This window comes from Salvia miltiorrhiza, chromosome 1, assembly GCF_028751815.1.
Source record: "Salvia miltiorrhiza cultivar Shanhuang (shh) chromosome 1, IMPLAD_Smil_shh, whole genome shotgun sequence".
Lineage (NCBI taxonomy): Eukaryota > Viridiplantae > Streptophyta > Magnoliopsida > Lamiales > Lamiaceae > Salvia > Salvia miltiorrhiza.
Genome location: NC_080387.1, coordinates 31,558,169 through 31,577,131, shown reverse-complemented (window position 1 = coordinate 31,577,131; position 18,963 = coordinate 31,558,169). Strand labels below are relative to the sequence as shown.

The window sequence follows — 18,963 nt, the reverse complement described above, 5'->3', positions numbered from 1 at the left end:
AAAATTGGTTTTTAAAGCACTTTTAAAACGATTTATAAGATATCAAAATTTTCAATAATGTATTCAAATATAAAACTTGATTTTGAATCATAAATTTAACAACTTTATTTTCAAAGCACGACATGAAGATGTCAGAAAAATAATTAACTAATTAATAAAATTTTTACTAAGGAAAAACTCTAAGTATAAAATAATATCTTTTTAGCAGCGGAAAATATAACAAAATAAAATCTTTTATATAATTAAAAATTATGTATGTATCCATGTATATATTTTCGTAAAGATATAAATTCTTAAATAAATATTTGAAATGAATTTAAATATAAATTAAACAAGTCATAGTATAATAACATTTATTTAAACAAATCACACACAAATCTCAAATAGTATAGAATTTCAGAGTTTACATAATCAAGAGATATCACATGAAATAACATAATATGTTTTAGGAAACATTTATCTTTAAATAGATTCGACGCGCCCATTCGACTCTCCACGCGCCTCCGATATCAATCACCTGAAACTGTTGAATATGGGATGAGCATACAGGGTACACTCAGTGTGGGAACATGCAATAATTGTCCATGTTAATAAAATGGTAACACATATTGTCATAACGTAACATAACTTCCATACGCACTGTGGCATTCCAAGGACTTTAATGTCCCGGACCCTATATGTGGGCCCCTGGCGACAATATAATGGTTGCAACCCTGTAACATGAAATCGCTTTGTGGCATACCAAGGACGGTGAAGTCCTGGACCAATTATGCTGGCCCCTAGCGATAAATATTTTTACAACACATACGGTAAACACATAATATTAAAATGGACAAATATTAACCACGTGCATGTACTGAAATAAATCCCACACCTGAAACTTGAACTTTTGAGCTTTGAAAGTTAACTGTGATAATTTAAAGTTCACGTCCTAATCGCGCCGCACCTAGTCAGATAAATTCAAAATATAAGGGCCTATTTGAATCTATAAAATAATTTAAACTTTATGAATTTATTCTATAAGATAATGTAGAAATCATTGGTTTAATAGTTTTAAATAATAAAATATTTTCTTGTAAAATAAATTCAACTTAATACATAATTTTGAAATCATATTAAGAATTATTACTACCATAATTTATTGGCTAATCATTTCAAATCCACAATAAAAATAAATCAAGCCCAAAACATTATTAACCCACTTTTAAAAGCCCATTCCCATATCCATTTATCAAGAGACCCTAAGCCCACTACTCTCCAACTTAATTTAAAACTCCACACACAAATCACCAGCACACTCACGCACCCTTCTCCAGCAGCCCTCCTTTTTCCCTTCTCCCTCTCTCCCTCGGTCTGCTCTCTACACCGCGCCTACCTCTTCTCCGGCGACCCTCGCCGCCTGCCAGCGCCTCCTCATGGCCGACAGCACAAGCCGGTCAGGCCGCCTTCTCCCTCTTCCTGATCAGAGACGCACGGTCGAGACCATAGCACCGTCGCCCTGCTCCTGTCTCCTTCCGCCACCGCCCCTGATTCCGTCCGCCGGTCGTCGCCCTCCGCCAGCAACAGCGCGCGGCGCAGCTTTTCAGTCGGTTCCCTTCCGTTTTCCCGGATCGGCAGCAGCCACTCACCCACTATTTCCCCTTTTTCTTCTTCTATTTCTATTTTCTTTTTCATGTAATTAGCAATATATATAAAATTACAGAAAAATAGATGTATGCATGATTGGATTTTTGAAAACAAAGTTTTTGCTGTTTAGCCTTGGTTTTGGCGAAAATGAAGAAAACTATTGATATGCTTGAAATGAAATAACTTTACAAAAGTTATTAAAATTACCGATTGATGATGTGCAGTGAGAAATGGCAGATTTGAGTTATTTTGTGAAAAGAGCAAATGGAGAAATCTGTTGATGGTTTATGATTTGAAGCTGATGGAATGAGAATGATACAATGAGGTTTAAATAGATTGAATTACTTGTTTGAACATAAACGTGTGAAAGAAAGAAATCAAAGTTTGATCAAAGTTTTGCTGCTGTGGTTGTCAAATTTTACGGAAAGGGAGTTTGATCAGTGAATAGGTGTGTGCTTGTGATTTTTCTGAATATATATAGAATGTTCAGAGAAATACTTGTAGTTGTAGAGATGTAAAAACAGGAAATGATAAATTGTACTGAAATAGAAATTTCATAGATTGAAAATTAATACCATGTTGATTGATCTGCAGTTAGAGAGAAAAACTTGGTTATCTCGAAGTATAGTTTTTGCTTTGTAAAATTTGCAGAGATGGAGTAGAAGATGTGTATATATATGATGAGCATAAAAGTGGCTAAATGAGAAAAATAGGGCGGTTGGATATCTGATAAAAAATGAAAATAGGAATGGCTGGCTTGGAGACTTCTTTAAACAAATGTAAATAAATAGAGTAGAAATTGTTAATTTGCAGATACGAAAATAAGGTATCCAAATCCTTGAAATCATTAATAAACTATAAATGTTGAAACTTGAATAATTGTTTTAAGATTATTGCAAAACAATTTTGCCCATTAATAATAATAAGTCCAATACTAATAAAATTTATGAAAATATTTTATTCTTAATCCAAAATTAATATAATGTCCATGATAAATATATTTAAGTAAATAAATTTATTTAGGCCCAAATTTATATAAAAATATTTTTGGAATATAAAACTTTATTTCTATAGGTATAACCTAGAATTTAGAGTCATACATCTAGCTAGGGGCGCGACTAGATAATTCATCACAAACTCGACTCATAGATTTATATTTTTAATATCTCGAAAATACAATAAATTTTCAAATAAAATTTGCAAAGGTAGTAAATGGTTTTGGGCTGTGACACAAGCTCCAAGTGAGATGATGTTTATGATTTAATTTCGGTCTTTTAAGCTCCAAATGGCATAATGCTTAGCACTCAGCTAAGATCTTTGAAGCTCCAAATGAGTGACGCTTAGAACTCAACTCCAATCTATCAAACTATGGATAAGATGATGCTCAAAAGTCAATTATGATCTCCACACAAGATGATGCATGCTCACATGTTAATTTTATCGTCTTACGAGCTCCAGATGAGATGCTGCTCATAAGTCCTTATCTTCAAGCCGTAGATGAGATGATGCTCAAACGTTAGTTACATTCTTTCAAACTCCAGATGATGATACTTATAAGTCAAATGTCATATTTCAAGTTTCTGACAAAATGATGATTAAAAGTTCGACGTACGAAAGTCAAATGAGATATTTCAAGCCACATACAAGATAACGCTTAAATGCATTATATTAATTCGCCAAAACATTTTATATAAGGTGGCCATGACCGCGTATGAGAGCGGCTCGTGGAGAAGGTCTTTCACTTTGGTTGTAGTGAATGCCTATAGCACTAAGTTGCCAAAATACTCATTTGGCACCTTAGGGTTTAGCCTCGAGCGCCCGTCGACCAAGATACGTAATCTGCTCGTATCGGATTGGTTTAGGGCTCGAGCCCTAGTTATGGCTCTCCAAAGATGGGCCAAGAGGGCCTCAATAGTGGTGAATCTTTTGGTGTTGGTGGAAGCCTTGGCCTTGAGCTTCGAAATAAATTCTGTGTTGTAATGAACTTTGTGTATCACGATGTCGTCTATGTTATAGTCGATCATCGGGTAGGTTTTCTTGAAGTTCCTAGGTATGTATTCTGCCCCACGATGTTGGAACTCTATTTTAGGAGTGTTTCGTGGGGGAAATATCGTATGGTCGTAAAACGGGAGGGGGCTAATCCTAAGCCCCCGGGTGGCTTGGCCCACGCAACTAAAAATTTAAAAATATTAGTAAAATTTATATTTTACTCCTATAAAGCCTCCAATTAAATTTCTATTTTACCCTTGTTGTCGATAATCTAACCTCAAAATTGATTTGCAAAGTCTAATACTTTTTTGTCCGTTTAATTCTTGTTTCTTCTTGGTGGAGAAAGAATAAATCAAAAAATTTGAAAGAAAATGAAGGAAAGAATGCAGAGGCGGCTATGAGGATAGAATGGTAAATTTATTATTTTTTTCTCATTATTTTTTAATAGAGACTATAGTGAGTAAATTGGACTATGAATATAATCATCCAAACTAGATTATGTAAGCCCAAGCAACAAAAAAGTATGTTAACTAAATGAGCCCAAGAAGAAAATTTGAATTATAGTTACTTGGATCACGTAAACTTGTGAAGTCTCAAAAGACCGATAACATTATTATAGGGGTAATTTTATCCATAGCCCCTTTTTCTTTCTTTATAGCCCCCATAATTAATTAAATATAAAAATATTTAGTTATAGACATTTTTGTCTTTTTCTCTCCTTATACTAACAAAACGTCTTGCAAAAAATCAAAGCCACCACCATTCACCATCCTTAATTTATTAAAACAAGTGCTCGATTTCTTGCTCTGCTTTATGTGTTATTAGTCTCCTTTCTCTTGGCTTAGAATGACGTTTTGATTATCCAAAATAAAAGTTTGTTGCAAAATTTTCAGCATCTTTGCAATAGCATGGTGCAATTGAATCACTCTTGATGAAAGAATCTGGAAAAAAAAAAGAAAAAAAAAATTAACAGTTCACGACTTTAACTATAAAGGTATTATCATCTATGAAGCCTTATATATGATGGATTAATCTAAAAATCATGAAAAAAAATATTTTTTCTAGGAAATATATGCATTTTGGCTGAAATTTTCATAAGAATTTCAATCTCAATTTTGTTTTAAAAAATTGTCTTCGAGGGGTTTTATCGATATTCTTCACCCATATATTCTTTGAACGCATATTCAGATATCATGCCATTATTCAACTAACAATCATATCCCCATATATATGAATATCACCATGGTATATTTGAAGAAAATATCGAACTTTTTTTTTTAGAAACAAAACGTGGGAAGCGGGGGTTGTAGTGGATAAAATCCGACTGACCAGAAGAGTCAGCGAAATCCTCGCCAGAGGAATCAGCGAAGTTCTCGCCAGAAGAGTCAGCGAAATCCTCGCCAGAGGAATCAGCGAAGTCCTCGCCAGAGGAATCAGCGAAATCCTCAAAAAGCGGAGTCAGAGAAATCCCAAGAAAGGCAACCCTGACTCTGCCCAGCGCGATCCCTCTGCTCTGGCAGCGACATGATCCCTCTGCTCTGGCAGAGGCGCGATCCCTCTGCTTTGGCAGCGGCATGGTCTCTCTGCTCCGGCAGAGGCGCAATCCCTCTGCTCTGGCAGCAGCGCCATAGTAAACATTTCAACACGAAAGTATACAAACTGGATTATAAGCTTACGAAAACCTAGTCAAACATGGGTGACTAGGTCAAACGAAAGTCGCGGAAGATCGTTTCCTAGAAAACCGGAACCGCTAGGGTTTCAAAGAACATTCCAAAGAGCCCTAACCCTAGTTACCTCCCTGCAGGCCCATAACCTATATATACTACTTCACTAACACAATGTGGGGACGCCGTCATTGACATTGATTCTTATACTTACGATCTCTCAATCCGGTGCTCGCCCGCTCTCCCGTTCTGCCTCCACGCTCTCAACTTTCTAGGGTTCCGATCGCTCGACTAGCCCCGCTAGCCCGGACGCTCGTCGCCCCTTGTTCAACATCGCTCATCAACTTTAATTCAACTTACGGGATCACCGATCTTCCGGATACTTCATTTACTGTCGTTTTCTCCTTTATCATTTATTCATTTTAGTTACGTTATTTACGTTGAATACTTATATCCGTTCACTGACTTGAGCGTCGGATGCCCTTCCATCGACACCCCCACCGGTGCTCTTCGGAGGGCTCTAACGTTATTTGTGGTCTCAGGTTGCTAGTGCCCGTCGATCCAGACGTGACCGACGTCGCTTCCGTAATTGTCGGATTCACCCCCTACAATTTGGCGCCCACCGTGGGGCCCTAGCAATCAAGCGAATCAACGCACTTTCCACAGATCTCTGCAAACATAAATCATGTCTGACGGTCGTGATGGATTCGAAACTCCCGACGCTCCCCACGTGACTGCTCAGGCTGACCTAGCCGCCCAGATCGCCGCCCTGACTGAACAGATGAATCAGGAGCGAGAGAGATCCAAAAAGTTGGAAAGGGAGAACGCCAACTTGTATGACCGTCTCGAAGCTATGGAGCCTATCGAGATCATCGAGCCTCCCGGCTTTCGAGCCCAAGTGTCTTCCATGTAGCCTCTGGGAGATACACCGATCACTCGCAAGGACGGATCCAACCACCTCGTGACGGATCCGTCATCTTCAGTAAGAAACCGTAATGTAGTTGGTAACCAGACTGACCCTGGTCGTGTGACTCTGAATGCAGGTATTAACATGACAACATCCGCGCTGGAGCAAGTGCGGGAACTTGGGAAACCCAACCCGGACGCTAGAACGTCAGGAACACTCCGACAAGATGGAAAAACCATCACCGGAGGACAACATGCTCGAACCATCTTCACCACGCCAGGCGTAACAATGAGCAATGCCGCCGTTGGAGGCGCACAACTCACCATGCTAGGGCTAAATCAGACGGCCACGCCGCCAACCCAGGTTAACCAACAGCCTAACGGACACGGTCCAAGGGAGTTCACCCAAGACCAGCTGTTCACCAATGAATTCACTCAACCAGCCACAACCGGCCCATACGCAATCAGAGATGAAGACTTGGCGAGAAAGCTGGCGGAAATGGAGGCCTTGATCCAGCGAATTCCCGGTGTCCCGGCACCCATCCACAAAAGTTCAGAGAACTGCTATGCCGACTCGCCATTTATGGATGAAATTGCCTTGGTGGAAATGCCCATCAAGTTTAGCTTTCCGAGCATGCAAATGTTCGACGGCACGACGGATCCGACCGACCACATCGCTCAGTACAAACAAAGGATGTTCACTGCCGCAATTCCTCGTGAATTGAGGCAGGCCTGCATGTGTAAGGGGTTCGGTTCTAGTCTGACAGGACTGGCCCTCCAGTGGTACACTAACCTTCCAAATTATTCTATTTCAAGTTTTGCTCAACTAACAGATATATTTGTGCAGCAATATGCTAGTAGCAAGAAACTTGAAAAGATATCGGAGGATCTTTACGCCGTGGTGCAACAGCGTGGCGAGTCTCTTCGAGACTATATCAGCCGATTCAATAAAGAAAAAATGTCCATCACCAATTGCAACACCCAAACAGCGGTCACCGCCTTCCAAAAGGGTCTTCTACCCGACTCAGACCTCTACAAAGACCTCACCAAATACCCTTGTAGAACAATGGATGACGTCCTTGCCAAGGCATGGGCATAAATCAAATGAAAGAAAGATCAATACAGCCACCACCGATCTTCACCAAGCAGAAACACTAGAAGAGACTTCAGGGTGGATAGAAGGACAAATGATAGGCGGTCTGAGCCTTACCCATCTTCACGACAAGAATACAGAAGGAGACAGTATGACCAACCTTACGAGACGCGACCACGTGAAAGGGCCAAGATACCAGAGTACAACTTATCTATCTCCCCAGCCGAGGCGGTCTTAGCTCTCAAGAATCTAGGCAACAAAGTCAAATGGCCAGAAAGGATGAGGGCCCCAGCCGACCAGAGGGACAGGTCCAAGTGGTGTGAGTTCCATGCAGACCATGGGCATCGGACAGAGGATTGCATCGCCCTCATATTGGAAGTGGCCCACCTACTAAATCAAGGCCACCTCACCGATTACCTAACCGAAAAGGGCAAGCTTACCCTACAACAAGGAAGGGATAGACAAGAGAAACACATAGACGAAAGCCTACCAGACCCGCCACACCATGAGAGAACTGTGAACGTGATATCCGGAGGCTCCGAAGTCAGCGGAATCACCCACTCAACCGCCAAGAGACACGCCAGACAGGCTAGATCAAGCAAAACAGGGGCTCCGCCTTCCGGCAAAGCTGGACCAACGGATCCAACCCTAACAATCAGCTTTGCAACATCCGAATCAGACAAACTTCTACACCCCCATCATGATGCTTTAGTTATTTCCATTTATATTGCTAACTGTTTAACAAAGCGTGTGCTAATAGACAATGGTAGCTCTGCCAATATTTTGTTTTGCAGTGCATACAGGGAGATGGATTTGGACGAGTCCAAACTAATCAAGAAAGCGGCCGTACTCGTTGGCTTCAGTGGCGAGAGTACGACTACTGTAGGGGAGATCGATCTTCCAGTCTACGCAGAGGGAGTCAACCTTTCCACTAGGTTTCTCGTGGTAGACGCCCCGTCAGCATACAATGTCATCCTAGGCTGTCCATGGATCCACAGAATGGAAGCAGTACCATCCACCTATCATCAAGTCATATGATTCCCAACCAAGTGGGGAGTTAAGGAGATCAAGGGAGAGCAGAAGGACTCCAGGGCGTGCTACCAAACCACTATGAAAGCGAAAAGCCCGTCTTTATAGCAATTACAGCAAGAAGCTCCGTCCCATTCAAAGCACATGGGAGAACAGGAACACCCAAATCATACCCTGCAGTGCACTCAAGACATGAGTCAACACACGGAGCTGCAGAGAAATCGAAATCTGCAGAGCAGAGAAATCAAAATCCGCAGAGCAGAGAAGTCGAAATCTACAGAGCAGAGAAGTCGAAGTATGCAGAGCAGCGAGGTCGAAGATTCTTGGCAGAGCAGCGAAGTCGACGAGCTGCCAGAGCAGAGGAGTCAAAGCTGCCAGAGCAGCGAAGTCGACAAAGGCCAGCGCAGCGAAGTCACCGAGGTGCCAGAGAGAAAGTCAAAATCTGTGAGGCGCCAGAGCAGAGAAGTCGAAATCTGCAGAGCAGAGAAATCAAAGTCTGCAGAGCAGAGAAATCAAAGTCTGCAGAGCAGAGAAATTGACAGACGGAGCACTATAATCGAACTGCACAAACGAAGAGACCACGCAGCCTGATCGAGGAGGAGACGGTGGAAATAGATGAAATTCACATTAATGCGAGCTTTCCAGACCACAAAGTTCGGATCGGAGCACAACTCGAACCAGAGCTCAGAGAGAAGCTTATCAATTTCCTATCTGATTACTACGATTGTTTCGCCTGGTCCCATGAGGACATGACAGGGATTGACCCTAGTATTATTGTTCACAGGTTACGGGTCACCCCGGGCTACCCACCGAGGAAGCAGAAATGTAGAAAGTTTGCACCGGAGAGGAACCAAGTAGCGAATGATGAAGTCACGAAGCTTCTCAAGAATGGACTCATTCGAGAGGTCCACTATCCCGAATGGCTCGCAAATGTGGTGGTGGTCAAGAAAAAGAACGACAAATGGCAGGTCTGCATCGACTTCACGGACCTCAATAAGGCATGCCCGAAAGACTCGTTCCCACTTCCACACATCGACATGCTAGTGGACGCAACAGCAGGCCATGAATTGATGAGTTTCATGGACGCATACTCGGGATACCATCAAATCCGGATGCACCCTGATGACGAGGAGAAAACGGCCTTCATGACCAGCGTAGCGTTATTTTGCTACAAGTATATGCCATTCGGATTGAAGAATGCAGGAGCAACGTATCAACGCCTGGTCAATCGGATGTTTGCAAGCTTGCTGGGCCAAACAATGGAAGTTTACATCGACGACATGTTGGTCAAGTCCATCCACGCGAGGGACCACATTGATCATTTGAGGGAGACATTTGAGATTCTTAGAAAATACAATATGAAGCTAAACCCTACTAAATGTTCTTTTGGTGTCAATGCAGGAAAGTTCCTAGGTTACATGGTTACCCAGCGGGGAATAGAGGCAAACCCGGCTCAAATCGAGTTGATCCAGATAATCCCTTCCCCCACCTGCGTGAAAGACGTCCAAAAACTAGCGGGGAGAATAGCCGCTTTAAGCCGCTTTATTTCAAGATCATCCGAAAAATGCCATCTCTTCTTCAATACTTTGAGGAAATAAAAAACGTTCGAGTGGACTGAGGAGTGCGAGAAAGCCCTAAAGCAACTCAAGCAGTACTTGACTAGCCCGCCATTACTCGCAAAACCAAAGAATCACGAAACTTTGTTGGTGTATCTGGCCGTCTCTGATACAACCGTCAGCGCCGTGTTGGTCAGAGAGGAAGAGGGAAAGCAGTCACCAATCTACTACGTGAGCAAGTCACTACTTGATGCAGAGACCCGATACAGCCAGCTAGAGAAGCTGGCCCTCGCACTGGTCCATGCAGCGAGAAAGTTACGTCCATACTTTCAATGCCATCCGATCGTAGTCGCCACTACGTATCCTTTAAAGGCCATACTCCATAAGCCGGAACTATCCGGTCGACTGACTAAATGGGCGGTAGAATTGAGTGAATACAACATCACATTCAAGCCACGGACCACCCTTTAGTCTCAGGTACTAGCAGATTTCATTGCCGATTTTACTCCTAACCTTACCATGCAGGCCGACAAGGAACTATGTTGCATGACCGAAGAACCCGATCAAACGGGGATTTGGAAACTTTACGTTGATGGGTCCAGCAATATGGGGGGAAGTGGACTTGGCTTGGTCCTTATTTCACCTCAGGGCGACATGGTCGAACAATCAATTCGGTGTCAATTCAAGGCAACCAACAGCGAGGCGGAGTATGAGGCAATGCTGGCTGGACTTGAATTGGCCAAGGAAATGGAGGTCAAACGAATCAATATCTTCAGCGACTCCCAGCTTGTGGTCAATCAAATGCAAGGATCCTTTCAAGCCAAGGACGCCAAAATGATAGTCTATCTGGGCAAAACAAAAGAGTTACAGTTGAGCTTTGAGGAGTTCACCTTGAGCCAAGTTCCACGAGGGGACAATAGCCATGCCGACGCATTGGCCAACTTAGGGTCATCCATCCAGACCACACAACCAAAGGTCATTCAGATAATGCCTCCAATGGCCAGCGACTCAACAGGATATGGAGGAACAAGTCCATGAAGTGTCAGCCGAACCAACCTGGATGACCCCAATAATGGAGTACTTAGCGCAAGACACACTTCCAAATGACAGAAATGTAGCCCGCCGACTCAAAGCCCAAGCAGCCCGATTCTCCATTATTCGAGGTAAATTGTATAAACGCTCTTGCAATGGTCCATACTTGAGATGTATTAACCATGCAGAGGCAAGATATGTCCTTGCCGAGCTACATGAGGGAGAATGCGACAACCATTCGGGTGGAAGAAGCCTCGCCCATCGAGCCCTGACTAGTGGATATTATTGGCCCACCATGAAAGCCGATTCAGCAGAATACGTCAAGAGATGCGATAAGTGCCAACGATTTGCCCAAGTCTCCCACTTACCCCCAGAGCCACTAAAAGCTATCACTTCTCCATGGCCCTTCATGAAATGGGGAATGGACATCGTAGGCAAACTACCTATTGCCCCTGGGCAAAAAGTCTACATGTTAGCCGTGACGCACTACTTCACCAAGTGGATCGAGGCAGATTCTTTTCACCAGGTTAGGGATAAAGAAGTAAAAGGTTTTATCTGGAAGAATGTTATATGCAGGTATGGGGTGCCCAAGGAGATCGTCACGGACAACGGGTCCCAATTTATAAGCGCAGACTTTCAAGATTTTTGCAGGTTTTGGAACATCAAGCTAAGCTTCTCAACGCCAAGATACCCCCAAGCCAACGGGCAAGCTGAATCATCCAACAAGACCATCATGAACACACTCAAGAAACGATTGGAGAAGGTGAAGGGGAAATGGGCGGATGAACTACCCGGTGTCCTATGGTCTTATCGGACAACCACAAGAACCTCGCTTATGGAATGGAAGCAGTCATCCCCACAGAAAGCGAAGTGCATACCGCTAGGTACGAGTTTACCACAGACCACGACAACCATGAAGCCATGTGCCACGAGCTCGACCTACTCGACGAGAAGATGAATAAGGCAAACATAAGAATAGCCTCATATCAACAAAGTATTGCCCGACACTACAACAAGAACACTCGCACGCGAACCTTCAAACCAGGCGATTGGGTACTTCGCAAGGTATTCCAGAATACCAAGGAGGCAAGGGCTGGCAAGCTAGCCCCGAATTGGGAAGGACCCTACTTGGTCACCAAGGTGATCGGACATGGAGCCTATAGGCTACAAGCAACAGACGGGCGTGAAATCAACAACAGTTGGAACGCCCTACATCTCAAGTAGTACCACACGCATGATCCTAAACTCTACAAATTTCACTTTATTTCAATAAGGTCTTCCGAGACCCATATAATCTACTACACGTTTACTGACCTTTGCATGCAGGTCAGAACTACATTCAGGCTTGATTCCTTAATTGGGTATGTAGGCAGCTCTAAGGAGCGTAGCCCTCCTCCCCCTCCCCCTCCCCCTCACCCTCCACACCTCGCCAGAGAAATGGCCCTCGCCAGAGAAATGGCCCTCATCAGAGAAATGGCCCTCGCCAGAGAAATGGTCTTCGCCAGAAAACTGGCTTTCGCCAGAGAAATCACACTCGCCAGAGGAATGGCTCCACACCCAAACGGGAAAAAACTTTAAATGCAAAAGGCACAAGCCCATATCACCCCGCATATATTGCATTTAGCCTTAAGTTTAAACAACTAAGTCTAAATGGGGGGAAAAAATTTAAATGTAAAAGGCGCAAGCCCATTTCACCCCGCATACATTGCATTTAGCCTTAAGTTTAAACAACTAAGTCTAAATGGGGGGAAAAAACTTTAAATGTAAAAGGCGCAAGCCCGTATCACCCCGCATATATTGCATTTAGCCTTGAGTTTAAACAACTAAGTCTAAATGGGGGGAAGAAAACTTCATGTAAAAAACGCAAGCTCGTCCCGCCCCGAACGTCCTGAATTTAGACTTAAGTTTCAACAACTAAGTCTAAATGGGGGGAAGAACTTACATATACAAGGCACAAGCCCATTTCACGCAAAACCTGAAATAAAGACCCGTCGTGTCCATCAGCGCAAAGCGCGCCTCTCCCAAATAGAAAATTTTTCGCTTCGCCAGAGAAATCACACTCGCCAGAAGAATGGCTCGTGTCAGAGAAATGGCCTTCGCCAGAGAAACGGCTCTTGCCAGAGAAATCACACTCGCCAGAGGAATGGCTCGTGTAAGAGAAACGGCCTTCGTCGAAAAGATCACCAAAAGAGCGAGGAAATCTCCCGCCTAGGGGCAAATTTACTCTTATGCCCTCGACCACGCGAGGCGCATGTTTTAGCAATGAATTTACTACTTTACCCCCAGCATGGGTTTATAAATAGCCATGTACGCGTAATCTGAAACCTACGCTATCTTCGCTTGCAACACTACAACAATTTACTCTCGTGCTCTCAACAGTCCAATTACCCTTTTTCACCTTTCCAATCAAACACTAGGTACAATTCGCGGTTCAACAACAATTCGCCGATTGATTCTATATCTATTCATTTATGATTCATCACCACCGTAACGTCCAACGCCATTAGATACATCTCGGGCCTCTGAAAGTGCCGCAAGTCTAGGACGCCTAGTGTTATGTCACCCTGACCATTTAATTCCACGTTTTTCCGGCTCACCTATTTCACGCGAACTGCCGGAAATAAAAGAAAAAGGCAACGCTCTGCTCACTATGCGCACCCTATACAAGTTAAATTGTACTCCCTAGTTGAAAAAATTCCAACTATGGAGTGGGGGACCAACTGTAGTGGATAAAATTCGACTGACCAGAAGAGTCAGCGAAATCCTCGCAAGAGGAATCAGCGAAGTCCTCGCCAGAAGAGTCAGCGAAATCCTCGCCAGAGGAGTCAGCGAAATTCTCGCCAGAGGAATCAGCGAAGTCCTCGCCAGAGGAATCAGCGAAATCCTCGCCAGAGGAATCAGCGAAGTCCTCGCCAGAGGAATCAGTGAAATCCTCAAAAAGCGGAGTCAGAGAAATCCCAAGAAAGGCAACCCTGACTCTGCCCAGCGCGATCCCTCTGCTCTGGCAGCGACACGATCCCTCTGCTCTGGCAGAGGCGCGATCCCTCTGCTTTGGCAGCGGCATGATCTCTCTGCTCCGGCAGAGGCGCAATCCCTCTGCTCTGGCAGCAGCGCCATAGTAAACATTTCAACACGAAAGTATACAAACTGGATTATAAGCTTACGAAAACCTAGTCAAACATGGGTGACTAGGTCAAACGAAAGTCGCGGAAGATCGTTTCCTAGAAAATCGGAACCGCTAGGGTTTCAAAGAACATTCCAAAGAGCCCTAACCCTAGTCGCCTCCCTGCAGGCCCATAACCTATATATACTACTTCACTAACACAATGTGGGGACGCCGTCATTGACATTGATTCTTATACTTACGATCTCTCAATCCGGTGCTCGCCCGCTCTCCCGTTCTGCCTCCACGCTCTCAACTTTCTAGGGTTCCGATCGCTCGACTAGCCCCGCTAGCCCGGACGCTCGTCGTCCCTTGTTCAACATCGCTCATCAACTTTAATTCAACTTACGGGATCACCGATCTTCCGGATACTTCATTTACTGTCGTTTTCTCCTTTATCATTTATTCATTTCAGTTACGTTATTTACGTTGAATACTTATATCCGTTCACTGACTTGAGCGTCGGAGGCCCTTCCATCGACACCCCCACCGGTGCTCTTCGGAGGACTCTAACGTTATTTGTGGTCTCAGGTTGCTAGTGCCCGTCGATCCAGACGTGACCGACGTCGCTTCCGTAATTGTCGGATTCACCCCCTACAGGGGTTACATATGAAAGGGGGCTTTAGTTTATTTTTGGTTAGGGTTTAGTTAATTGGGGGCTCGACAAAAATGTCTATAATTAAATATTTTATTTTAAATTAATTATGGGGGTTACAATGAAAGAAAATGGAGCTTTGAATAAAATTACCCTTATTATAGAAGCCCATCTATATAAGGCTCAAACAGCCCAAATTATGCTATTTCTTAGGAAAATATTTAAATTTATAAAAATGTTTTAATCCCATTTTAAAACATGATTTATTCAGTGAAAATAATTGCACTCGTCAAAACCAGATTTCACATAATTTCACTAATTAATGTGAATAAAATTTAAAAGTTCATAGAAGTGTTCTAATAATCAATTATTATTATTCTATTATGTTATATGGGGGTCTTAGACAATCTATTAGGTCGGTTAAGTAAGGCAATTTCTCATTCTAATAATTTTAACTTACAAAGTTTTTTCTCTTTTATTGCTCAGTTGTATTCTGATTTTTTTTTTTTTTTACTTGTGCTCAGTTGTATTCTGATAAAAATTTGAGAGTCGGCTAAATTTTAACCGAGAAGTGTAGAAGGCGAATTACACCACGAATTAAAAATTCACACCTAAATTATGATTAAAAATTACAAACTAAAACTGTCGTAATCGCAAATAAGAAGTCAAAATCATATGTGATACCGATTAAACCAATACAGAAAATAAATAGAATAACTAAATGATTGTGAAACCGACAGAATGAAATTCCATATACGTAGTGCGATAACACCAAAACCCAAAAGTTCAAAGTCTTCACGCTTTTGGTTAATTAGGTTCGAAAATATATTTACTTTTCTAATTTTATGTGGACTACCATATATAACTCATTAAAATAAAAACAAAATAATAATCAATCGTGCATGCTGGACCCTTTTTTTGGCCCTAAATAATTACTTAGTACTTTTAATTTTCACACTCTAATTAATACTTACATTTTTCATAAAAAAGAGAGAGAGTCAAATTTAGATAGAATTTCGAGTCATCGCACACCATAAGTTCGTGCATACAAAAGACGGCCTCTTTGGGCAAAAATTTTGAACCATCATCATTTTTACATATATCTATCTTATTACACGTAAAAAATAACGTGCATATTGTTGGTGATCAATCTATATATACAATATTGCAATGCAAGAAATTAATGGCATTTTCAAGATAACATCTCAATTCTCATATTTCATATGCTAAAATTATGCTAGGATTCTCCAAAAATTTACATTGATATTAACTATCATATATGTTAAGAAGAGCAAGAATTCACCTTCTATTTACATCGGAATTATCTATAATTAGTCTTGATTTTTTGGATGGATCTTCATGCGGTTACGTAGAATTTTTGGAGCGGCTTTTGGTGTGGAAATAAAAATATTGCACAACAAACAAGAATTGTCTATATATTGCTCATATTAATGAAGATTCGAGTTGGGCCAGTTGGCCATGACCAGCTAGCATTATCGAAATAAATTAATAAAATCGAGATTAAAAGATAAGTAGCACATAATTAATTAATATTTGATCTCCTATAAAATGTTTTTTGGCGAATTATATGAAAACTACAGAGAGAAAATTAAAGTGAATATATAGATGGCCACCAACACATTTAATTAATTATCTTTTATCACCTCTCTCTTAGTTCCCCAGACGCAGGATTAATTATCAGCAGCTAGTAATTAGAAAAATATTTCAATCTACTTAGTTATAGCATCTTCTCACAATTCAAAAAAGACTGGGAAAATAAACAATATAAAATTTCAATAAACCAGACTACATATGAAATCATATAACAATAAATAAATATAATTAATGTGTAGCATGCAAGATTCAAATTGGGACAATAAAAAGTCTATAGGTAGGGTTTTGTCCTTTTCCAGCAACCTAGTCAAGAGAATAGCAAATCTGTTTGAAGGTTGTCAAACTTTGTTGAAATAAAGGAACAAAGGCTTCTATGCTTCCGTCTCCCAAGAATGAAGGCAAAAGGAACACCATCCCTTCCACCGGGGAGAAAGACGGCATGAAAATGTACGGCCCGCCGCATCCGAAATCGAGGTCGTAGAATGGAAACCTAAGCCAACTATCCACCTCCAGATTCGGCCAAAGAATTGGATCAAACGACGATTCTGTGTTCGGGACCTCATCCTTCACCTCGTGGTTGGCATAGTCGATGAACGATTTGAAGTAGTCGTCGTTCACCTTAATGATCGCCTCGTGTAAAAGCTTGGCCGCGTATGAGAGCGGCTCGTGGAGAAGGTCTTTCACTTTGGTTGTAGCGAATGCCCATAGCACTAAGTTGCCAAAATACTCATTTGGCACCTTAGGGTTTAGCCTCGACCGGCCGTCGACTGAGATACGTAATCTGGTCGTGTCGGATTGGTTTAGGGCTCGAGCCCTAGTTATGGCTCTCCAAAGATGGGCCAAGAGGGCCTCAATAGTGGTGAATCTTTTGGTGTTGGTGGAAGCCTTGGCCTTGAGCTTCGAAATAAATTCTGCGTTGTAATGAACTTTGTGTATCACGACGTCGTCTATGTTATAGTCGATCATCGGGTAGGTTTTTTTGAAGTTCCTAGGTATGTATTCCGCCCCACAATGTTGGAACTCAATTTTAGGAGGGTTTCGTGGGGGGAATATCATACGGTCGTAAAACGGGAGGGGGCTAATCCTGAGCCCCCGGGTGGCTTGGCCCCATGCAACTAGAAAGTTGCTGGATGAGTGCCCATCCGCCACGTGGTGGTGGGCGGTGAACCCCACCACCATCGAGCCGCACGAGAACCTCGTGAGCTGAACCTGCACGAGCTCCGCTACACCCTTCAGGTCAGGGTGTAGGCTCAACAGGAACGGCGACGGTTTGAGAAGCATGGTACGATCAAGGGCGTAATCGACGGACGCCTCCACAAACCTAATGCCCCCGTCATTCAGAAGAATGATGGGGTTCCCGCCACTATCTTCACCGAACCTCCCCGCCCACGCGCGGTAGGCCGCCAACGCCTTTCGGAGCCCTAACTCGATGGCCGCATTCGATTGGGTGGGAGGGTTGTAAGCGTATATCACGGCTATATGTTGGTTATACGTGACCTTGTCAAAGACTGATAAGGGCACATAATCCGATGTGCGAGGTGTGGTGCCTTGATACAAAGGCTTAACGAGCCTAGTGTTTTCTATCTTCACCTTCATTTTTTGGAATGTATTCTAATTTGGACAATATGAGAAAGGTTGTGATTTGGTTTAATTTGAGTGATGTATATTGAATGCCATATCATGGGGTATATATATATGTGTGTATCTAATTGATTATAAGACCACTATGCATTATCTAATTTAATTAATTAATTTTCAATTTATGATTATCATATGTAGTTAGCAAACTGCACAAGATTACGTGTTTTTGTGTTATGTCGAAGTAGTATTTGGTGCAATACTATTGATTAAAAATGGCAACAACTCTTGGTGCGTTGATAGCTGTTTCTTGGGGGGTTGGGTGCGGTAAGAAATATATTGGCTTTTTTATTTATCCATTATTGCAATAGGAGCCACAATTGAGGCTTTGTTTGGGACGTGGCAACTATAAGAAGATGAAAAAGTGGAATTTTTTTGCATGCATATCTTTGTCACTTTGAAATTCTCCATTGAGACATAAAAAGTGTGTAATTTGTGAGACGTGGCGACGGTTTTTGGGTTTATAAGTATAAATAAATAATATTTCAAAAAAATAATTACATAACAAATTAATACTTATATCCATTTTGTAATTTTAATGTTTCTTTATATATTTGATATTACGTTCTTTCACACATAGCCGGTGAGGATTTAGAGTTCTAGTTTTAATTTGACTCTTCTCTATCCAAATGAAGAAAGTGAAAGTGATCATCATGAATTCAAATTCAAATAAGGGTTCTTACTTCTTAGGCTGTATATACTTTTAACAGATGTTCTTTTTTCTTCTTTTTGAATTTCAAAAAGGTAAAATCGGGGGATACATGGGGTAATATTTGCATTTTACACGCAAGAATTTTATTTGCGCTTGTAGTTTTTATCTAAAAATTCTTAAATTCAATGTATTAGTTGTAGAGTAATTCCAATATACACTACATACATTTTTTTTTAAAAAAATTTACAAAAGGAATCTATTATATAATTAAATAATTCACTCGTACGTATGTAGGACCTCTACACCACACAAAGGTGAAAAAATAATCTGCGCAAACTTAAAACTTCTCATAAAATAAAATCTTTGAATACCTCAATTTTACCTCTTGAGTTAGACCTAATTGGCA

General features: G+C 41.9%; 1 protein-coding gene and 1 long non-coding RNA gene across 2 annotated transcripts; both read right to left on the bottom strand.

Annotated features, from left to right (window-relative positions):
• Positions 1–339: 339 nt before the first annotated feature.
• Positions 340–2,000, bottom strand: LOC131020845 (uncharacterized). The gene is made up of 2 exons (XR_009100786.1): positions 1,834–2,000; positions 340–946 (listed from the first exon to the last, which is right to left on the bottom strand). It is a non-coding gene; the product is annotated as an uncharacterized LOC131020845 (long non-coding RNA).
• A 14,422-nt stretch (positions 2,001–16,422) lies between these two features.
• Positions 16,423–17,924, bottom strand: LOC131020451 (agmatine coumaroyltransferase-2-like). The gene has a single exon (XM_057949258.1). It carries the CDS (start codon positions 17,861–17,863, stop codon positions 16,571–16,573), a length of 1,293 nt encoding a protein of 430 aa, XP_057805241.1. The 5' UTR covers positions 17,864–17,924; the 3' UTR covers positions 16,423–16,570.
• Between the last annotated feature and the right edge of the window lie 1,039 nt (positions 17,925–18,963).

What these genes read in the sequence shown, in the direction of transcription:
- LOC131020451 (XM_057949258.1), bottom strand. Translation starts at nt 17,863, where the DNA reads ATGAAGGTGAAGATAGAAAACACTAGGCTCGTTAAGCCTTTGTATCAA.